At 40.8% G+C, this 24756-nt stretch overlaps 1 protein-coding gene across 1 annotated transcript in view; it reads right to left on the reverse strand.

The window, feature by feature from the left end:
- Positions 1-24756, reverse strand: part of met (MET proto-oncogene, receptor tyrosine kinase) — a gene marked incomplete at its 5' end in the record, with an annotated part of 73858 nt that overhangs the window by 40817 nt on the left and 8285 nt on the right. Inside the window, one exon of the mRNA XM_079249168.1 lies at positions 4403-4606. Within this exon, the coding sequence (XP_079105294.1) occupies positions 4403-4606 (204 nt within the window). The remainder of the gene's footprint in view (positions 1-4402; positions 4607-24756) is intronic.

The raw sequence follows: 24756 nt of genomic DNA on the forward strand, positions 1-24756 counted from the left end.
AATGTGATCTTACATGAATCTAAAAGTTCCTAAATTATGCTTTTATAAATAGTTCTTTTGGTATTTCTGCCGTGTTTTATTCAGTCTGCTTGTAAATGCTCCCGATGATACTCTGCTTTGTTTTCATATAGAGGCTGTGAGATGTTTTCTGCTAAGTTTCTTAACAAGGGTAGAAGGTGGTCCCTTTTTCCTGTTTTTGCTGCAGTTGATGCTGTTTTTAATGTATCTTTTATAGCATGTCTTGTTTTCTTCACTCTCCTCATTACTTTGTTCCCCTTTTCAGGTTCAACATTAATATGTACGTCAGAGATAATCAAATAATAATTAAAAAAAAAAAGAATAAAACTGAAGTGTCAAGGAAAACATTTAATCAACAAATATTCATTCCCTTTTTATCCACAAAAATAATGTAGTGTTTGACACAACTCATTAGCCAGACTGTCATTCTGCTTTATATGATGTTTGACAGACAAGGTAAAAAAAAAAAGGCAAGAATGAAAGGATTATGAAGGATTATTATGCTTCAACCTTTCTCAGTTATAAATGGTTAAGTTCTTTAACTGCGCAAAGAATGCATGATTAAATTGAGAATACCTGCATAACATCAACATTTTTAATGCTCTATTGTCACAATGAAGTTGATCAGATCAAAATTGAAAAAAGGCAACTGGCATGATTAGTAAAAAATGAGTTATTTCTGTCTTTAAATTAATGAAAGCAGTCACCTAGTCAGTCCTTGACTATGACATAGGTTTAGTTTTGGTCACCTTCATAAAGAAAAGTCAATTTAAAAGAAAGTATGTAAACAAAAATGACCAAATTGCACATAAAGATTGCAAATGGAGATCGGAATATTTGTGTAAATATATTAAAACCAATGAAAGAATCTTAATTTCTCTCATTAATTTAGCGTTTATGAACTACTTCAAAATTTACTGACCACTGTATACTTTTGCTGGTTATGTCATATTGGCTATAAAGACTTCCAAAAGTACATGGGTGCTGTGAAATTTTTTAAGTTAGTTAAAACTCAGGACTGCCTGAGCCCAGTTCTTCTGATGCAGCAGCTGAAAATTACCCATCAATCCTACAATGCTTGACCTCTGCTAAGCGGTTTAGTTTGTGCTGACAAGGATGTCAAAACAAACTGATGCAACATAAATAAACATCCAAATGCCTATAATGTCACTTTCAAACACTGCATGGAAACTGATATATGCTTTTAGGCCTAAACACAATTTCTTATTTAATAATTCATGCCATATTTCATACATCTGCCTGTTCTGGGAGTCCGGCTGTCAGGTTTGCTGCTTGCAAACACACACATCCACAAGCGCACACACATGCAAGATTTGGTCAACACACAGAATTCCCCAAACACCCACACGCACATGCATTCACCACACCTGGAACGGCATTTATCACATGTGGTTACGTTGCAATTACAGGCCTTGGAGCAAACAGAACAAAAAAAGGTCTCTAATGGGGTGTGTAGTCACTCTAGTTACATGAAACCTTCTAAATTGTACACACACCCAAAAGCACTCACTCACTTTTTCTCTGTTTTTAATGTAAAGATGGAACTTAGGTACAATTCATCAGAAAATTAAGCAATTACCTGCAAAGGCCAGCATAACAGAATAACACATACCTGGCTGCTTGCTACACACTGTGAAGGTGCTGCAGAGATGAGTGTTGTGGTATGCATGTGATTTATTGCACTGGGCAACACGCGAAACAGCACACTAAAACTGATGATTTCTTTGTCCTCTTATTGTAAGTTATGATGCATCAGAGTGTCCAGTAAAGGTCTGAAACACTCAGCGTTGTTTAAAATCTTAATGTGATTTGGTAGTTGGGCTGTTTGCCCCCACCATCACCATTAAAAATGTCTTGTTTCCCAGCATCATTCCTCCCATTGCTTCAGCCTCATGATCAACGTTAGCTTTGTAACAGCGAGTATAATAGGTGGCTTTCCGCTGAGGACAGAGCCTCACAACAGGCATCTCTCTGGAGGTAATAGCGGTGTAAATTACATCTTATTGTATTAAGCAGGCTGGGGGGAAGTTTGGCCCATAAACACGGACCCAGTGTTATTCCCACAGTGGCCGAGTCGAAGTCGAGGGAAACACTTCCTGAGCCAGAATGGTGTCCACTGGGGGTGGGGGGTTGGCAAAGTTCTGTTTTTATCGCTGCTACTACTCCATGTCCCCTCGTGCTTTGTCCACTGGGACCGACAAGGAAACTAAAATGCATGAAAAGTTGACAGGTTCTTTTTATCCTATTCACAATGAAATGAACTGTGGTGACAAAGACGAGTACGTCTCTGAGATTGTTGTTGCTGCCTACATTTGGACTGAGTCAGCAGGTGGCCGGAGGTTCACCGGTTCAAATACACGCTTTTGCAATGTATAGCTGGAAAATTGAATGACATGCTGCACATTTGAAAGCAAACAAGCATTGCATTAGGATGTTTTTCCATCTTAACTTGGAACAAAAAACAAGAGTGAAATTACAAGTAAATGACTTTCGTTGGCAATAATGGTTAAGTAAAGCCACATAAAGCAAGCCATGTCTTTAACTGTTTATTTGCCTTATTTAGTTACTTTTTGCAACTTCCTAAGAGCTCAGTAACTACTAGAGTAAAGGGAAACCAGAAGGAGTTGTGGTTACAGAGGTGGACTTGGGCTGGAGAATCCAGATCAAGAACCTGGACTTGCAATTGAAGTAAACCATTGTGAACCCTGAGCAAGGCTCTTACCCCCAGCTGCTTTTTGGGTGCAGAAACATGGCAGCCCACTGCTATCTAGTACATCTAGAGTTGGCCTAAATGTAAAGACTAATTTTCCAGTTGGGAGGAATATAGTGTATTTAACTTGAAGTGATTTAAAAATCCAACTAGCGAATCTAACCTGGCATGTCTGCTTCGCTTTGTCCCTGCCTGCCTTGATATACAAGTGTTTCCACAGGTTTAGGGTGGATTAATAAAATTCTTGACAATTATTAAAGGGAAACCTTTTAAGAACTACATCAGCTCCGTCTGGTCTGAAAGATGACCCAAAGTTTTATTTAATTCCTTTTCTTTTCCAACAAAGTCAGCTTACTTTTGTCCTTAAAAGGTAGTTTTAAACTGTTCCCTATTTTGCCTGTTTCCATCCATATTATTACCTTTCCTGCCCTCTTTTCTGTCTGCCTTTCTGTTTTCAGCATTCTCCATCCATTCCAATATGGTATACCTGACTATCAGGACAGAAAATTTCCCAGGCAACTGCACTCAAGTAAGGACGTTATCAAAACTATCATGTAGACAGCCTTTACCCAACAAACCTACTATACTGCTTTATCCTGCGCACGGCGCCGGGGCCTGGAGCATTCTTCCAGCAGATATGATGGGAGAAGTGGGATATGTCCCATTAATGTTGCCAGTTAACAATATTTGACTGTGTCTAAATGTTGCTAAAGGTGTTGTTCGATGATTTGCTTTTAGAAACTGTAAATTTTCTCCATCAAAGTAATTAACAAGTCATGTTTTCAGAACCTTTTTTGAAAATAAAAAAGAAAAAAGTTAATTAAAAAGGAACAGAAAAAAAAGACTATCAGAAATGAGCTTTTAAGAATGAAGAGTTTTGCATCAACAACAACAAATAAAAAAAAGAAAAAAGTAAGAAATACTGTAAGATAGTCTGGGAGTGGAGAAGGGTGTTGGCTGATGTTAGAAAAACACGCAGCAACAGCTGCACGGCGCTCTCAGAGAGCAAAAAAATGCCGTGCAAGGGAACGTGTCCGCCGATCGCCATTAACGTGCCGTTCAGCTTGTAAGCCCCCTCGTGCCCCTTTGCCACCATCTCTACCCTCCCTGCCTTTCCGTGCAGCTGTCAGAACCTTTTTTGTTTTTTTCCACATCTCTCTAGCTGCTTTTTTTTTTTTCCATGCATGTCTTTTCATTCTTGTGTTACAAAAACACGTGAGGTAATTCAGCTTTTGGCTTTATGTGTTTCATTCCATTGGCCATAGTTTCTTACTGATGCACCAATGCATCACGACTCGCCGCGCTTCTTTCTGCAGCTGCAGCCTTCGCATGCATAGTGCTTCATTGTTAGAGTAGATGGGTGAAATAACTCAAATGCCACATAAAAAAAAGCAAAGTAGCTGCAGGGACTCGCAGTCTGTGAAGCAGCTACACAGACTTGTGATACTGAATTCATTAAACTGGATGCCGAGCTACAACATTTTAACTTAATGCAATTAATGGACCACCAACAGAGCAAATCCTCAAGTGAACTGTAGGTGCAGTTGTATAACAAACAAACAAAACTTTTCATTAAAATATCATAGATGAGAAGTCATATCATTTGATCCAAAGAAATAAAATAAATGAGTGCAGAAAAACATGAAAGTCTACCTGCATGTAGCGTCCATCTGCTGTTCCAATGTGGACTACAGTGCGATTGTGAACCGGAGTTGCAGTAACTGAGGTAACCAAGGTGTTCTGCAAGTCTTTGTGCCAATACTCCAACCTCTGGACAAACTGGGTCACCTGCAGGCGGTACGTGCCCTCTCTCCCTTCATGGATTCCCTCGTGGGGGTTGCAGTCATCTGAGGAACTCTGCAAAGAAACGCCAGGCATCAGTCAACGAGCACTCTGTTGTGTTTACAGGCATGAGAACGATATGATATAAGATGCAGCCAAGAAATGTCAGCAACATCAGTGTGGTTATGTTCGACTGCAAAAAACCTCCTTCAGGACATGTTTACTTGAAATCTACAAACTTGCGTGAATCACACAGAAGACTGTTGATTATGAACAATGAGACCATGCAGAGAGTTTGATACTGAGAGTGGACTTCTTCGTCCAAATAGACTCTGTTTGATAACATCACGTTGAGCTATCTACTTTCATATCTGACTCAATGGGGGAGGGTTAAAAGCCAAACCTGCTAAGCCCCCCTTTAGCTACTCTTTCATCAGGCTGAGCTCGTAATGGAGGTCTCGGCATGATGGCACCTCTAGGGCAAAAACATGGTTTGTGGAAGGAGGGTCGGGGACTGCAAGATTTCATGGGAAACAGCGATGAGACTCTCATGCTGCTTTTCATTCCATGAACAGCATTTTCTCTCTCCAAATGGGACGCCGTACTCCTCTCCACCCTTCTCGTTCTGTGCGTAGCTTTCTCATTTAAGTTTTGGCCCTGAAGTTAGCCTCTTTAGTTTTCAATAGTCGCTGGGTCATGCAGATTGTTGTGTCTGGAGCCTCTGGAGCATGCAGTGAAAGCACCGGCTGTGGCCAAAGTTGGATCCAGGGCACTTTTCCTCTTTATCAATACCCACCCCTCCTCCTCCTCTCTGCTACCCCTTCCTTTACAGCCCAGCCTTGCCCTGGTTCTTTCTGTGTTTAGTCATGGCCTCTTGTCCCAGCCTCAGGTTTCATTAACTATTAAAGACCATGAGGTTTGCAGGCCTGTGATGGCTCTGAAGGTCCTTGACCTGACCTCTTGACCAACCTTCAACTTTCTGTTATTTTCTCTGCTCCAGTGAACGATGACCTCTTCACTGGAGTCAGGGGGAGGTGAGCACAGGTGGAATGATGTTTGTGTGCTGTACTTGTATGCTAAAGGACAAAAACCGATCTTCCAGAAACCTTCATGTCTCCGCCCTGGGTCAAAAGGTCATCATATGTGGTTCGTGTGAACCTTGCTGCATCATTTGTTAAGGCAAGCTTTGAAGTTGAGGGGAACAATGGTAGTGTCATAAATCAGGGCAGTATTTTTCCTTTCTTGGCCACAAGATGAACAGGACCTCATGAAGAGGAAAGGCTGAGAAGGCAGAGAAACCTGGCGAACTGACAAGGATGCAGCTACAAGCCTTGGTGAAATTAAATGTCCTCAAGGCCGGTGGCAGCATTTAGAGAGACAATAGCTCAGTCAAATCCAAGGAAAATGTGTGTGTGTGGGGGGGAGAGAATTGAAAACTGGCAGAAATATTGGATGAATTGATGCCAAATACACAGCTGGGTAGCGGTGCATCCAACTGATCTGAACTGAATTAGCTTTGTGTTAGTCCAAACTTGATAAGAAATAGCAGTTAAAGACTGCAGCTGATTAAGAATCGGATGCTGATGTGGACACGTAGCAAAAGTTTGAGAAAGAAGAGAGAAGAAGCATCACTTTGTTATACACAAACACAGGATAAACAGCTTTAGGAAAAAATATCCTTACACTGTCCACCTTTCTGAGGTAAATCTGCAGAAACTATGACACACTGCAACACCTCGTTGCACTTTTCATACACGCTGATCACATCGGAGAAACATGAGCATCAGCCAAAACTCTTCTCACTTGTCAAAAATTACACTTTTTTTTTGCTGCAAAGATTATACCATGCTGATAAAAAAAAAAAAAGTAAGGCAAAGAAAAGAAAAACTGGCCCCAAGCTGATTATTTTCTGAGCAAACAAGCAGGTCTTTGGTGTGTTTGGTGAAGCGGATCAAGGCGCTGGGCTGAAGACCTGAACAGTGGAGAGGCATTCCTCTGACTCTGCCGAGGTATTCCTGAGGATCAAGGCAATGAAATTGGACAGTGGAAAGGCTGTTTGGACAAGCCTTGTTTGAAGCTCCGCTCCTGTTTTACTTGGCTGTTTCTTGGCATGGAGAGAGAGAGTTTTGGAGGACGCAATAGTGCTGCAAGCCACTGAGGAAAGCAGGTTCCATAAAATGATCACTCTAAGTTTGTTGTGAACCTAAATGCAGATACTCTTAATTAAAGAAGTAAATAGAGCCACCAATTAGAATTATAAAGCAGTTTACATTGGCCAAAGCCATTTTTAATAATAACCTGTCCAATTAGTCACAGTGTTTAAGAAGACATATTTTATAAACATCCTAATACCGTAGGGTTACCATGAGTGGACCCATGTGACCGTGAGGACTTGCATACTTACTTAATTCATACAGATATAGAAACAATATCTTGTTCAGCTTTTGCTACTATAATAATGTCTGTGTGTCCCAAATATGAACAATTTATGCATTTTCCCTCACCCAAAACTGGTACTGATAAAAAATGTGCAGTTCTTCGGACTGTGTGTTTTAGACTGATTTGATCCTACTACATGACGGAAATGGAAACATCTTTAACATGAAACAATATGGACAAATTCATAAAACCTGCTGAGTATGACTGGGAGGTTTGTCATCATAATCTTATTAACTGTAACTTTGGAGACTACTTATAACTGCAGCCTTAAATCTCGGCTGTGCGTAAACCTCAATCACTACTATGACAACATAAAGAGAATATTTATAAATTGTTCTGGTTTCCTGACACAAGATTCGTTCATATGCTTCCGTAAGCGTCTAAAGGTTATAACATATCTTATATGTGTTTCCATGCAAGACTGTATTGTGAAAAGGCTAGGGGTGCATCATTTAAAGATAAAGCTTGGTCCTAAACCCATATCAATAGAGATATCCTAGATCAGTGGAGGAGTATTTTAGGCAACTTGTCTATCGTATGATCTATTATTTTTATTTTTCCTCAGTGGGGTCCTTTCTTCTGTTTGTTCGGAGTCGATCGCTTCTGTTACTTATTTCCATTTAACCAATTCCTTTTGTGATTCCTGAAATGCAGACTCCAGATAAAAGACTTTCTGAACTGTGCGATTTTGTGCCTTTCGGGGAAAGATGCACCGCTTCATGGCTAACACTGTGGGGAGAAATCAGGATTGTCAAACTGTGCATTTGCATAGTGTTAAGTCGATTTATATTTATAGTAAGCATATGTATGCACAACATTGCAAATCAGGTGAAAATCATTTTTAATCAAAGTTTTTTCCATCTGACCCCCAGTTTTGTGCCACTGACAGTATTGTGTACAGTGGCCGTTATGAAAGTTATGAAAACACGGAACAAAGTGCTTCCCGTATTGGATCAATCTGTCAATTAAAGGGTGATTCCATATTTTATGGGACAGGTGGAAAACATAGACTATATGGTGGCAGCTCTACTTGAAGTACTCTACTGTGCATAAACTGTGCATAAACTTCCTACAGAATCGCCATTTGTGTCCCCTTGTTTGTCTCTCGTGCACAAACTCGCCGGAGCACTTCCGTTGTGAGACTGAATAGGCAGTGTTTTCTTTTTGCAGCTGTTTTTCTTTATGCAGCGCTTTTCTGTATTCGCAGTCTGTTTCTTTATTTGCAGCACTTTTTTTTTAAATTTATTTTGCAGCACCCTTCTATACATGCAGCGTTCCCCACAGCTCTTTTTCTATATAAAGCGCGTTTGCACCGTCAGCCACCGTAATTGTGCAAGCATGCAAGTAAGTGTTTACACAGAGAGAAATGTTCAGGGGTAGAGTTGACTATTGTGACCAATCTGCATCATAAAATGCAAGCAAATAAGTCAGTTTTCACTTGATTTTGAAGAAAATATTTCATAAAATTTTGCTTGCGCTCCTATTTTGGTAGATTTATGGAGTTTGTGAGTGTTTCTGATGTTCTACATCTTTCAAGCCATTTTTGCAAATGTGTCTTTCAGCCATTGAACAAGCACCGAGGGCCACAAGTGGGAGATACTGTACACCTTTTGCCCCATACTTAACCAGAAGCCATTGTCCTCAGAACAACAGCACTGTGATAGGATTTCAGTGCCGTGGAGCTGCTGAAGCCTGCAGCACTGCTCTGGAGAGCCAAAAGAGGGGTGAAAGGTGATCCTTGTAGCCTAATGCCATTTTTTTACTCAAGCTGTGGCCCCTGTGTCATGTGTGAATAAACACACTAATGCCTCAATTATAAGCCGTGGAGTGGGTTACTCGCCAGATATCTTTGGACACAAATGCCGTCCTCTGCAGTGAATATGTAAAGGTTCAAATGTACAAAAATCCACTGCGTGTTGTGGATTTTTTTTTCTTTGCCTCGAGTTGAACACATGCACAAACCCAGCCTGTGTCGTTGTCGGCTGCTCAGCTGGCTCTCACTGGAATAACAGACCTTTGACCCGTGGACTGTTTGTGCAATGGTGCACTCCAGGCAGCAGGGAGGTTTGGTTGTCATTGGGGTGTGTGGCAATGCATTTTTGAGAGAAAGTGAAATGCAGAAGAATGTGAAATGCACAAATGCTTGTGTGTGTTGGGGGGAAGGGGTTTGCTGCTGTAAAGTTGGAACACGCATTACAGCACAGCACCTGGACTCAGGGCGCACGGTACCGTGCAACCCGACTCTCTGGAGTTGCATTGACAACAATAAATGCGTGTGTGTATGTCTAAATACACAGGTGGCTGGTGACAACAAGTGCCTGCTGCCATGTGTTAACGTGTGTTGGTGTGTGTGTGCGTGTCGTAGAGGAGTGTTGGGAGTGAGAAATGGTAACAATAAGGCGAGGATAGACCCTGGCGCTAACGGTGCAGCTGGCCTCGCCTTGCAGCATGACGCCCAGGATGCCTGAGGCGCTCACAGCCATGGGTAGAAAACAGCTTCACACTTAAACAAGTCCAACAGAAGACGAGATGAGTGTTTTTTCAGATCGTTATAAATGGTAGAATATAACCTTAAAAGACAGTGAGAACATTATTTTAATCGTATGAAATCTGAGAAATGTCTAAAAACATTTGATGATTTACCATTAATAACTGGTATTAAAGTTTGCAGTCAGAGTTTTCATGTCAGGTGCTTTTTCCAGAAGATAAGGACCAGATAAGAGTGGAAAATTTCCAGACACAGCATAAATCCTTGAAACACTATTTCAATACAACTGACATCTCTGAGTTAGAGATAGCTTTAACGTTTCCTAAAGTAGACATTGGCTGGAAAATACAATCACCAATGCTGAACGTTTGAAACTGGAGGCTGGAATAAAAAGTGGACGTCTCTAAAATCCCTGTTTCCAAAAGGCATCCATCATGCAGACTTCCACCACTGTCACTTTCCAGCCCTGAGCAACACTGAGGTCTTCGCTCTTATAATGAAGAATAAAATAAAAACATGTAGAATAAATGCAAAACAAATGCAACAGCGGCAAACTTGACGAGAATTAGCATCAAAGAAAGCATTTACAAGGCAGAGGAAGCATGTCGCAGCATCAACAAAACCATGGTCAATCACCTTCCTCTTGTCCAAGAATTTGCTGATGTTTGTCATTTCTCTGTGGATTATGAATATTACTATTGTAAAGACTAATGTTCCTTCTATTTTAGTCTCAATCTTCATAGAATTCCTTAAAATTAAGCAAAGATTTTCCTCATAAAGACAAATTACTGAGAGAATTTTCCTCTAAAACATTGGACACCATCATGAGATGATTATGCTATCCACCTTTTGACAAGTGTATAAAAACACAGAAAACTGCTTTTCTCTTTCAAAATGTACATTTTCATCCTGTCTTTTCTGTTCATCGATAATGCAAAGACCCCAATTCACAACAGCATTATTCCGATTTTGTGGTTTAGAGCGGACTTCAGTAGATTTTCAAAAAAAGAAGAAAAAAAATTCAACATTCAAGCATAGTTTTATGCCAATTTTAGCTTCACTTCATCTGATCTCTGTGCCATCTCTGTTCCAAAATTGTAAAGTGGCATGCTGATTCATACCTATCTTGATCTTCTTAAACCTTGTAATCCATCCCATGCTCCCTGTTCTCAGGATACAGGGTCCTTTCTATCCTTAAACTCCTTAAGCAAAGTCAGCAGACTGTCAGCACATCGCTGGAGTTTTCCTTTAATCTAGGACTTTGAAGCTACACAGTTAGCTCACAACCAGCAGAAACAATAACTACAGTGTTTACAGTGAAGTGATATATCCTGCATGCTTTGGAGCTGTTTCGCAGAGGGGGATAAGTGAAAAGGAATTATTTTTTATTATCTTTCTATCCAATAACTTCCTATACAAGGTCCTTCCTGACCAAACCAAACATTCTCACACAGCTCATTAAGATGAATATATATAATATGAAATCTCATTGTTTCATCAAAATCAGGGGTCTTAAAACCTGTCTGGCTCTCTCTATTTTCCTCCTGTCAGGCTTGAGTTAAATTTTTACCCTCATCATCTTTCATTCTTCTATTTACTAACCACCTTCCTCTCTTTTATTCAATTTCCTTTACCCCCCCGCCCCAACACACCCACACACAAAATCATATATACCCCATTCTGAATAGTTCCAATAGTGTTTGTGAGTTCTGCAAGCCTCTGTCACAAAGGAACAATGCAGTGCCCAGCCTCTCAGCATTACTGATACACACTAATAGTACGAGGTCTTGGCCAGATAAGTCACGATTCTGCATCCTCAGTCTCCTCTGCCTCCATTAAAACAATAAAATATCATCTCTGAAAACACATTTGGGGATGATTTTTCACCTCTGCTTAACATAGCAACTTCTGGCTGTGCATGAATCACCTTATTCTTTTCATCTTTTCCTCAGAAACGCAGGATTTATGTGATCCAAAACAAGGTAAAAACTGATGGACTGGTGACAGAGGCCAAAAGACGCCGCAGCTGCTCTCTCTTTGATTCCACTTCTTTTCAGAAGTAGCAGCACATTCCTCAGATGAGCTTTCAAGAGTTGTCCTGCTAATATACCTTTCGGTCAGACTGACACAGCAGCTTAAGTTACAGTCTGCAGATCAAAGGGAATTTGCCCGGTCAACTCCTTAATTCATTCTTGCACATTACAGCCAGAGAAGAGATATCCAAAGAGACATTTTTCATGTTTTTAAGTTTCCAAAATGATTATCATCCTTCTTGCTGACGTGTGGTGTCTGACTGTTTGACTTGTGGAAACATCCATGCAGCTTCTATGCTAGGTGTTTCATAAAACCTTCAGACATATGAGACACAGCGCTCCATTTAAACCTGGGCTTGTCATGCGCGGCTTGCATTTTCCACATGAGAAATACAGTAAAACACCCCGGCTGGACTCATTCTTTTCTCTTTGACTTTAATTTGTTTAAATACGAAGGCCACATCTGTACTTTAGACGTCTGCTGTGAGGATGCTGTACTTGTGACGCTTGTGAGAGATGCTGGTGGCTTTTCATTTAGAAGTCCAGTTGGATAAGTATTTTTACATCCTGACCTGCACTAAGAGCTCTAAACTTCTGATTCCAACTATATTTCTTAAAGATCTTCTGTTGAATTTATGTTTACATGCAGTATTATGTATGTTAGTATCAAAAGCTGTCAAACATCACTGCCCACCGAATCCCATGCATCCTTCATGTTGGCATTGTTGTTACTTAATACATCCACTCGAGGGCAGTACAGAGTTCAGACTTCTGACGTCAGTTTTAATCGCGATATAGCAAACATTGCAGCAATGGAGGGAGATAAGATTATTACATATTCTCACATAAAAAAGCCCAGCAGATGACGGTGATCTGTGTGGCCTTTAGCTACATCCTTCATAGCCATAGCTGAGCTCCGATGTGGGATTTAGTGTAATCTGTCTACCGCTGAAAAGTGTTCCTTGTTGCTTGGAACGCAGACTGTAATTAGATTAGTTAATTTTTTAATGGGATATTGTTTTCATATTTAATTAATTATAATTAATGCATCAAAGTCGCATCTCTGATCTGTAAATATCCTGGGCTGAGGGTAAGTGGAAAGCAGCACACGTTAGCAGAAAGAACAAACTCCCACCAACACATGCATAGCAACAACACATCTTCCAGTATATCTGCTGACACGTTTATACACTGTCTCACCTACTGATCAGGAGGTTTCTTTGAAGATAGCCTGTAACCAATGTTGCGGACATTGGCATTAGCATTGCAGAGCTCCAGTGCACGTGTGAAAGCAGCGAGAGACCGATATAGCAAAATCCAGACATACAAAGCTAAAGCTGTCAGTCTATTGAGAGTTCACATTTACCTCAGATGAATGCTGCAGAGCCAAAAGGGTTTTTTACAAACAGTCCCTAAGAGTGAAAGGGTCAACAAGTGTAGTGTGGTTGCATTTAGATGTACACATCCCATCCTAGCGCTTACTGACAAGGTAATTTTTCAGGGTGCAAATGAGCATCACAGGGTGCATTGCTTTTTCAGCCTGTATATAACTCAACCACTAAGTTATTTTGAAGCATTAATGTCTTTCTGAGGTCACATTGATCACCGACCTGACAGACGAGTGGGGCGAGCCGTTGTATTTACTAAAGCAACTGCTTTTTTTACATGTGCTCTTAATTATAGAGACATATGAATGTAAAGAGGAGAGAGTTATAGTAGTGTCTCGCTGCTTTGGGGGTTTAGTTATATATCTATCTATCTATCTATATATATATATATATATATATATAAAATATACATAGTGTGGCTCTATTCCATTGATTACTATAGTCAGAAAGAGGTAATAAAGTGCAGCTGTTGTCCTGTGGAGACAAACGGCTTCAATGAAAATGTCTAAATTCTTTATTGCTCTTTATGCCGAGAAGGCCTTTGCTCATTTTTAACTGGGAATGTGCACAGAAGTTTTAAAATGGTATCCTGACATTTTTTAGTTATTGAGCCAAAACCTCTTTTTTTCTTCTTAATTCCTGCTTCCTCGCAGTCTGGCATAATCAAATCCATCAACTGGTGCAGACACTTGGCAGAATCTTCACAGTAAAGATTTCACTATGAGCAAAAACTGCCAAAAAAGAAAAAGCTGTGAAAGGCCTTCACACTAACATTTAAACCACAGAGGAATCACGACTGTTTCTGCCTCTGCATCTACTTTATTTTCGATATGAGAGATAGGCGCTCGCCGATACGGGAGGTAAGGTGGGGAAAGAGCAGCTGGAGAGCCGAGGCTCGACAGCAGCCGTTGAGGAGCAGTCAGATAACCTCAGGTTGTAAACAGCACTAGCGTGCGCTTCGGCGGCAAGGCAGCTTATCAGCTGTAGGTCAACACATGGGCCTCTTCGTCTGAGCACAGACCGGGATGAAATGAGATCGCTGGCAGGGATAGTGCTGGCAGCGCTCGCTTTCAGCGCCGATCAGAGCCAGATGAGGAGCACCAAACTAATATGACTGAGGTGGAATCTGAAATGTGGCAGAAAAAGTGGGGGGAAAATTATCCTCATCCGCCGTGTGATACCTTTTTCTTGCACAGCTGCAAGAACATTTGTTTCTTTTCTCCAAGAGCCAATAGGATTTTATCGCAACTATAGATGATTAACAAAACCAGCTAAAAGCTAATAATGGGAATGGAAAACCGGTTGCACTCAGGAGCCAGTTAAAGTACTAGATGTGCTCGGGGCCCCACGTCCTGTATGTACACAAGTTCTAAATTTTCCAAATTGTAGTCAATTGCTCACTGTCTACAAATAACGTTTGACAGGTATGTTGCCAGAAGCGATGCAGTGGAGGGCTATGTGGCCTGCATTTTGCTACGCGTGTCCTAAGTGCGCATTGGGCTTTGCACAACACAGAGCAGAGGAGAAATGATGTTCAGTTGTGTAAATCAGACAAATAGCATGATGCTGTTTAGTTGTTCAAAAACAGGATGGAGTATAAAGCAGCACCGCAAGACACTGAAGGCAGGTGAGGTGCTGCTCGGAAATCATTTTAAGGGAAACACTGTTATGAGAATAAATTGAGAAGGCAGATACTGGAGTTATGCACCACTTGTTTACTCAGGAGGGGAGTTTATGGTTCAAGTTTCAGCACTGCATTAAAAAGCATCACAATACAGTGGGCAGGATTTATGTTATTGTAGTCTAGTTGATTTAGTTTATATAAAAAGTAGGCATATTAACGCTTATCTGTTTGAAGATGTTATTGATTGTTTGTGGAGTTTAAAAAAATTTCTAAAGTCAAAGTGTATTTTTTTTTATCTATAAGTCTGACCACTCTTTTCACACTGGAAATGTGTGTTGTATACTTGTTTCCTGGGTCAGGAATTGATAAAGGAATTAGTAGGGAACCTGATTGGCAAAATTAATAAGGCCACTGATATCAATTACATCTTATCAGTTCCCGTTCCCTGATCAAAACCTCATCAAAACACTTCTGAAAAACATATGTTTTTGACAGCGTGTTATGACAGCTTGCAAGTGACGACTATATGAACCAAAGCCTTTAGAGTGCAGGAGGAACCTCACAAAAAAGCAAAGAACACTGCCTCTGTCCTCGGAGAAGTTGGCACCAAACTTTGCACATCCTTGTTTTACACATTCATACACACACACCAACAGTCTTCAGGGTTCATCTCCTAGGGGTGATTGTGTGGCCCTGAAATGGACTGGTGAGCTGTTTGGGGTCTACCCTGCCTTTCGCCCTAAGACTGCTGGGATAGGTTCCAGCTTCCGCACGACCCTTCATCTGATTAAGCAGTTAGGATAGTGAATGAATGAGTGTTTTGGAGGAAGTCTGATTGGTCTGATTCTTTTAAGTCAAACAACTATGTTATGATTTAATTGCATCACATTTCATTAGAAAGAAAGTAAAATGTGGAAGCAAGTCTCCGCGGTGAGCATATGAAGATCCTCCGCCTGCCAACATTTAGGATTCTGGCTTAAAGTCCTTCAGCTTCTCTGAGTGAGTGCTATGAGAAACAATAAGATCTTATTCAGGAGAGGACAATTTAGAGTAATCAACCTAATATGCATGTCTTTGGATGGCAAGAGGAAGCCAGAGTACCTGGGGAAAACCCACACATACACAGGGAGAACATGCAAACTCCACACTCCACTGTGCAAACCTCATCCCAGCAGAGGATTGAACCAGCAACTGTCTTGCTGTGAGGCCACAGTACTAACCACTACGCCACAGTGTAGCCCCTCCTCCAAAACATTCATTCATTCATTTTCCGAACCGCTTATTCCAATTCAGGGTCTCGGGGAAGCTGGAGCCCATCCCAGCTGGCTTTGGGCGACAGGCAGGGTACACCCTGGACAGCTTGCCAGTCCATTGCAGGGCCACACACAGAGAGGAACAACCACACTCACACTCACTCCTAGGGGCAATTTAGAGTGACCAATTAACCTATCATGCATGTCTTTGGATGGTGGGAGGAAGCCAGAGTACCCAGAGAGAACCCATGCACACACAGGGAGAACATGCAAACTCCACACAGAAAGGCCACTGACCAAACCAGCCAAGGATCGAACCAGTGACCTTCTTGCTGTGAGGCCACAGTGCGCCACCGTGCAGCCCTCCTCCAAAACAACAAAGCAAAAAACTACTAATCTAGTGCAGAAAGACTACTTTTCTATCTGTCTTTAAGACTATTCAAACCCCACATTGGCAGAGTCCCACTGCTGACAAATCCAGGCTTTCAACCGTAAAACACACAACTCACTTCCAAGAAAAGCTACTCAGCCCTCTCAGGTGTGAGCTTGCCTCCTTCCTGCTGTATGATTCAAACCAGGCTCACCAACCAATGTGATAAGATCAAAACTTGTAGAAACAATACCCCCCCCCCCCCCCCCCCCCCCCCTGTGTCAGGGAATGACTTGATAGCCTCCATGTTTGTTGGGCATTGTTTAGGACCGAGGCAAGGTGATAAAAGCTATAGAGGAGGGTTTGTTCCCCCATCTACCTCCATTACTTGAGTACACACTCAGACACAATCCCCTGCTTGCATTGTGTGAGGATTACTGGGCGCATGGAATGAGGGGGGATTAGTCCTCATCTGAGGTGAAACCTTCCCGCAGAATGAAACGGTGTCCACTTCGGCTACCGTCCCGGTTATATGTGTATTCAGTCAGTCTGTTGAAGTTTCTGCTAAAAGCTGCAGCAAGGCAATGTAAGCTTAAAGGGTCAGTTCAATCAAATAAAAACAATCTTTTTAAGTTGTGGTATTTGAACTGTTTTCCCTTATCGGTAGTGGTATGCAAGAGATTTTGGTTCTGGCTATTCAGGTTTTGTGACGTTTGTCTGAGGTTTCTGTCTCTAAAGCATGTAGATGAACAGGCACTTTGGTTTAAGAGTGAAAAAGTCACTTTTGTTCTTCTTTGTCATTACAGAGAAAGAAAATTTCCAAAGCACAGACCTATAATCCAGCCACATCCTGCGTAACTTCATATAGCTACAGGAAAAATACGTTCAGTATTAAGCCTCATAAAATAGAAAAGACCCTGAAAACTCCAAACCATTTCTTTTTTTACTACTTTTAGAACGCAATTTTAAAAAATGAAATAATGCATGTAGAAAAATTTAAGCATAGTCAACAGATATTATTTTTTCAGGGAAGCCTCAGTTTGTAAATATTAAAATGATGTGATATGAATATATCAGTAGGTACAGCAGCGCAGAGGCCAACCAGAACAACAAAGCAGGAGTTCTTACTAACAGTATTATGTAGTATTAACACAGAGATCATTGAGCAAGCCACTTCTCCTCTGCACATCATTCTCTCAGTCTTGGCTTTCAGAAGAAAAAATGCTGAGATTGAAACAAACTATTTACATATTTACATTGTTTCCTGTTATTTAGAGTTTTTTAAGGTACTATTTACCCACTGTCCTTACAAAACCAACTCGACTTGTTTTTAATGCCCCAGTGTCTTCAAAATGTCTTCTCTGCTTTTTCTTTTCAGACAGATAAAGGCTCACGGTGTGTTCAGACCAAACTTTTGTGTTTGACATCCAAAACGCTCCCAACGCTCCCAACGCTCCCAACGCTCCTGCCGCGTCTGCCGCTTGTGTGTCTGGAGCGAGCGGCAAACGAGGCGAAAAAGAGAGGAGGGAGGCGGCGCTTTCCTTCCGATCAGTTTGAATGATGGCGGATTCAGTAGAGATATGGCATGGTTTTATTTAATAAATAAAGCTAGAGAACGTTGTCGTAGGGCAGTTAGTCGGTGTTAATGCAACAAGAGCCGCACTCAGCAGAGAGCCGCCGCAGCCCCCAAACAAAGCGTTGCTAGGCGACGTATCGTTGCCAAATCAGTAACATTCAGCTTTTTAGCGAGGAATGGTTATCCTAAATATTGCACGGAGTAATCGCATCTCAGACCCGTGTCTGGGTTCACTACAGGAATCCTCCAGGAGCTGCGAGCTGATCGCTCTGATTGGTTGACGCCCCGCGTCGAGCGGCCAAAGTTCAGCTTTGTCCATCTCCGGCTTTTTCGCGGAACACGCGTCAAGCTTAAAAAACTTCTTAAATTTTCTGTGCGGAACGCACAGAAAACGCTCAAAATGTGACGCGAGAAAGCTCGACGCCCCCTTGCCGCCCCTCCCCATAGACTTTACATTGAAACCTGCCGCTCTTAACGCTCAAAACGCGTTTGGTCTGAACACACCGTCAGTCCCAAACTGCCTCCTACATACGACTGTTTCACAGTTTCTGCATTCCTGTAGACTATTGGCTTTTTTTTAAAATTTGGAACAAAATATTTGGAATTAAATAATTCCAAATTAAAATATTCTCCTTTGTGTTTACATGGGTCTACATGAGTCTAAATGGAGTTTTACATTGAAAACATGTTTATTTGCCTCTGCTTCATTCTGCTTTAGAGCTGAGGGGTTGGGAAAGGTTCTGATTGGACGGGGAGGGTGAACGCAACGTACTTATGTCTCCTGGGCAAAACAAACTCCACTCCGTGTTTTTTTCTTTGTCTACAACATAAAAGACAACATGATAAAAAACATTTCAGCTCAACGCGAACATCCTACTGGGGAGGAGTAGGGAGATAGCTACCAGAGATGGGACGGAGAAGACTGCGTAGAATATGTGCGTCATTACAACAGAACAAGGAAACAAACATGTGCAGAATGATTGGAATCAACTTAAAATGGAATAAACATTTACCTGATGGAATATAGTAAATTGGATTTAAAATGGGAATAAACCAGTCACTTTTTATGGAATTAACTTTATTTTGGAATTGTAATTTCCATTTGGAATCAGGTGTTTATGGAGTCATTTTTAATCTCTTTAAAGTGGATTTAAATTTCATTCTGAATTAAAGTGGAATTAAAACTGTCATGTAAACATGGCTACTCAGGGCCGTCCCGAACCCTCGAGCATAAAGGCCGAGTAGACAGAAAATCTGCAACGCGACACAGTTACAACTAATTTCCCCGCTGGTGCGCCGGCTAAATGACAGCAGAAACAACCTTCAAAAGTTCTGCATTTGTCCTGCATGTTTGTCACACTGACAGAGAACCACAAAAGCTTTAGGAAGATAGAATGAAACTAGCAAATCTTTCTCTATACTGATGTTTGATTTAATGTAAACACAACTAGCAACTGGAGTCACTTGTCTGACTGGAAAGATCTAAAGCAAATGGGCTTGAAAGAATCACATAAAAGTATTTAAAGTGTGATGCAGCTCCCCTCATTTTGATGTTTGTTGAATCTATGATGTTTAAGGATCTCTGTTACAGTAAATTTTATTTCAGTCTTTATTACAGACTAAAAAAGTTGCAACCATCGTGAGACAGTCATCTGTCATTTATACATGTGGATCAGTCAACACGCACAAGAAGACGACTATAAGCAGAAATCCTGCAAGACAGGCATGGGAGTCCCTGCTCTATGGTGATGAGGTTCATCATGAACTGTGCATAAAATGCACAAACTTAGTAAGTAACGTGGTCTTCGTGTCATTTTTGCTTTCAGCGTGCAGCAGTGATACTTGTGCATTGCAACCTGTGTCACAGCCGCTGACCTTTTCAGCAATATAAGCCCTCTGGTTGGTCAAAGATTTGACACTTAGTGTCTGCATCAACATAGAAGTCTCTTAGCAAAACAGTATGATGTGACAAATGTTGGTGGTACCATAGATCACCGTGTGGATTCACCATTTAGAATAAACAATTTGCAGCAGGATAGTAAACCACCTGGATGGGATATAAATGTCTGGAAAGTATCTGAAAATGTTTTGCCCAGTTGTCGGACTTTAAAGGGTTAAACTGTTAATTAAATGAATAAATAATAGTAAGAATAGAAAACCTAAATTCAGCAAGTGTGAGCATACACTGCTCTTCTGATTGATGACCAGTTGCTAAAGCGTCCTCATATGACACACTGAACCCCAGATCACTTTTGGCCAGACAAGCGCATGCTATTATTACTGTAGATCATCTGTTTTGAGTAAAAGTGCATCTCCAAGATGAAGTAACTGCTTTCCATCTGTGCAGCTACTACAGGAAGTCCCAAGGCTCCAATAATATGGAGATGAGATATCTGGCTGCAGGTCTGCTGGGATCATTTGCTGCTCTGCTGGACTTTGCGATCATGAGCTTTTCAAACGGGCAGACTCAGACTTTATGACAAAGCCTGAAGGACTCAGAGCCAAGGAAACGCGAACAGTCTGAGGTCGAGGTGAGGCCGCCACTCGGGACAGCAGGAGGAGAGGAGATTGTCTTTGGTGCTTCATTTGAAGCAAGGGGGCTGACAGATAAGCATCCACATGCCTCATTTCAGTGGAGAGCGGGATATCAGCATGTGCTGAAATAGAAGAGGAGGAGGCGAACGGCTGATTAGGAAACAGCTTGGGGGCCTTGACTCATAAGTTCAGCAGAGCAAAGCTTCCCTGTATTTGACACTAAACAAGTGTATCATGAATGGCTTCTGGCGCTGCTTTCAAGCTGATCCATGCCGGTGAGGAAAGCATTTATGAAATCAAATCAGAGATGAAACAGTCAGCGGGATGGTATTTAAGGAAAGTATCTCATTTGCAACTATGTCAGAACAGAGATGACACATCTCATGCACTGAAGCACTCTGTGTGATTGGCTGGAAACAGTACCTTTTTTTCTTCCGTCAGCCAACCACAGCAAAGGATACACGATGGATCCATTACATAAAGTAGATGCTCAATGGCTGCTCTATCAGATCAGATCTCTAGTTTGGTGGCCTAAATTTGTTTGAAACATTCCTCTGACACTTTGCTTCATATTGACACATCCATGATGAGAGTCCCCGTTTCACCACATCCCAAAGCTGCGCTTTTGGATTAAGAGCTGCTGTCTTATTGAAAAAAAAAAATAAGGAGTTGGAGTTGATTTGAGCTTTGTGACATGGTGCATCATCCTGCTGGACGTATCCATCAGAAGATGCTACACTGTGCTCAGAAAGGGAAGAACATGATCAGCAACAGTACTAAGGTAGGCTGTGGTGGTTAAACCATGAAATGTTGGTACTGAGGAGCCCAAAGTGTGCCAACAAAATATTCTACACACAAATTACACCACCAGCAGCCTGAAGTATTGATACAAGGCATACAATTGTCTAATGGCCAGGTTTGGTGAGTCTGTGTGAATTGTCTTCTGCTGCTGTGCACATCTGCTTTAAGATTGGACGTGTTGTGTGTTCAGAGATGCTGTTCTACATAACTTGGTTGAACAAGTGCTCATTTAAGTTCCTCTTGCCTTTCTTTCGTCCTCCAACCAGTCTGACCATTCTGCTCTGACATTAACAGGACATTATAGTCCTGACAGCTGCTGCTCACTGAATACTTTCTCTTTCTCAGACCATTCTCTGTAAACTCTAGAGATGGTTCAGTGTGAAAATCCCAGTAGACCAGCAATTTCTGAAATGTTGAAGCAGATGCTAATATTTCTAACAAATGAGTGTTTGTAACATGTGCCTAAATTAATGCAGAAGGCAAAAGAGAACTTATATTAATCAATCAATTTAACTTTTTTCTTTCATTTTGATGCACTTTACACAAAATACAAATATAGAAATCTATTAGAAATAATGAAAACATGTATAAAAAAAAAACAAAAAACTAGCATTCTTACCTAAACTCTTATCTGTTTGTTTTCTAAACACTCAGCGGCTCATAAGGTAGAAAAACTGAGGAAAGTATCACATTATGGGCTGCAGAAATACAATACAACATAAGAAATACAAGAAGAAGTTAAAGATTTACTGGGAAATTAAGTTTTAAATTCTTTCTATGTGAGTTAGCAACAAAATGAAAGCAAACTAACAAGTAAAGGCAACGCATGGCAAACCCCAAAGATGCATCATGTGACATAAAGACAGAAAGAAACAAATAAAACAGACACACAAAAACCAAACAAAAACTAATGCCGAATGTTCATTTCCAAAGAGAAATAGCAGCTGCATCCTGAGCTGAACAGTGTTGTGGCTGCTGGTAATTTCCCTCTCTGGCTTTTTGATGACAGCTTGCAGGCATTGACCGTTTGCATATTTACTACTCCACTCTTTATCTAAGGAACACAGATAAGATGTGCATACAAAAGCCCATGTAGAGATATTTACTCACTTCCAGCTTTGCAGCAAAACAAGAAACTGAACACTCAACTTAATAATTAACTCTGCAAATTGAAAACTCAACAGTGCCTTTGAGCTAAAGTGAAATCATGCAGAAAAGCAGCAGGAAATTCCTGCAGATTGGAACCGACTCACACTCTTACTAACACTGTTCGAGTTTGCGTTGAAAGTGTTGGAACACATTTCTTGTGAAATTTCTTATTTGTTCAGGAGAAGATTGATCGCGATAAATGATCCAACCAGCAATTTGTCTTTACTGGTGTGGATCAAAGTACATTAAGGTTATTTCGAAGCTGAGTTTTTGTAAACAGTGACAGCAGATACTGTGGGGCTTTACTTCATTCCTGATGTACCATGTGTGGAGACCCACAGGGATACTGGACAGACAGCTGGGCGAAGAACATTTAACCCCTCCACCCCCCCATTCCTTTTTTTGCAGAAAGCATGCTTAATTATTATTTTTCTTTCTAATGTGTGTTTAACTCTATTTGTTCAGTAGTTTCAGATATACAGATATACTTACAATTACTACAGATGTTCTGGGAGGTCACGTTAATATGAGCAATTTACACAGGCATCACAGGTGGCTTAGGGGGTCCTTGAGATTGAAACAAGGAAGTGCTCTGTAAGCTACGGAGTTCATTACGTACAGCCACCGTTTGAAATGCGTGTTTTTGTGTTACAGGAAAGCAAAAGTAGTGAGAAAATGATAAAGTTGTGAGTGAAAAGCGAAATGTGAACTTAGTGCGTTGCCTGTTTTAAAACTCAGTAGAACGTCATAGGTGTAACCACCGTGTCTGCCAGTACAGTAGTTTAAAAGTGTACGAAATGTTGTCGGAATGAATGCGGTCCTTGAGATTGAAAACAAGGAAGTGCTCTGTAAGCTACGGAGTTCATTACGTACAGCCACCGTTTGAAATGCGTGTTTTTCTGTTACAGAAATAAAGTGGATGGTACGTTTCTTCACTCATGCACGCTTTGTTTGTGTTCAAGTGTGCAACACATGCAGCTGAATGTGGGCGCCGATGACCTGTCTAAACATGGTTATTGTGTGATGCAACACACCAGAGAGAATGTGTGTGTGTGTGTGTGTATGAGTAATGGGTTAATGTCTCCATATAAACTTTTTAAAGATGTTTAAAGCACTTTACAATGACTTTAAGATGACTTTATGCCCATTTGTATTTCCTCAATTCACCATATGGTCAAGATCATTACCATTTGGAAACTGCTACCCTGAAACCTAATTTGTTATGCCACCAGTCTGCCCAACAGCAGGCTGATTTCACCTATTATATCGTCTTCTTTGAGGCTTGAACATAAAGCCGACCACAAACTGAACTTGAAAGAATGAACTAAACAGAGATGTTTAGTTTGTTTCAAACTCAGCAGAAATGATTTCTTTCTCTCCATCATTCTGAGGAGAAACACAGGTATCATGTGACTTCTAAAGAGATGTGTCGTCTCTGTCTCTGTACACGGTTAAATGAAGGCATTTCTGAACGCAAATGACCATAAAAAAGCATGAATGGTGATTAAGAACACGGTGGATTTATCAAAAGTTGACTACTTACTGACACCTGCATGACTGGTTTCTACACGGATAATAAATCAGGAAATTTTCTTTTTACTTTCAACCGTTCAAAATTTAATTTGTTGGATTGAATTTAGGATTGTTTCTACAAATGACTGATAAGAGGCCTGTGGAAATTTATTGTGGATGTTCACCACAGCTGTTTTTTTTTATTCCCCAGTTAGGGCTGACAATGTTTTCTTCCAACTCTGTCAACACAGATACATTTATTTCTGCCAAAATACTTAATGGAAACATGCCCACTTCCCATCTATTGCTATATTTATTTATTTATTTTAAAACAAACAAAAAAAAAACACATCATAAAATATTTCTTAAATATTTGGTTTAATCTAAAAATGTCTTACCAGCTCATGTTTTACTGCTACATTACTGTTTCTGGATGGATAAAAAAAAAAAAAAAATCCTTCAAGTTATATAATGATTTGCTACACTGAACAGTGAATTTGCTCTTGTTTGTGTAGATTTCCAGCTTCTGTGATCAGCTGATAACAAACATGTTCATCTACCCCTGTTGTGTACATGTGTGTGTATGTGTGTGCATGTGCCACAGAAGATGTGTGTAAGGAGCGGCATGCATCACACAAGCTATAATCTCAAGTTCATTCCATACGTGCTCTTTTTGTCCTCTTTATCAGGCAGGGGAGGAAGATGATGGGGACAGGACAGTACTAGCTTGTTGTGTTGTTTTTCTTTGCTCACTGCAGGGTCCTGCACCCAGCTTAGTGATGGCAACGACAGGCTCGGGCATGTGGGACGCAGTCTGTGGCATCTTTTGTAGCAGAGAGTTTAAAAGGGAAAGTGGTTCCTTGTGTCATGCTTATTTATTTCATTTAGATCTTTACGCTCATCCTTCCATGATGTCATTTCTCCATGCTAAGGATCTACACTGGTGACTTTTTCCTGTAATCACCTGTTTCTACCAGCTGAACTGGCAGGCAGTAGTGGTAAATTTTTCTTTACTTTAGTTTTCTAGTCAAGTGATGCCTTATAAATAAAAAAAAAA

This window comes from Telmatherina bonti (genome assembly GCF_933228915.1).
Source record: "Telmatherina bonti genome assembly, chromosome: 2".
NCBI classification, from domain to species: domain Eukaryota; kingdom Metazoa; phylum Chordata; class Actinopteri; order Atheriniformes; family Telmatherinidae; genus Telmatherina; species Telmatherina bonti.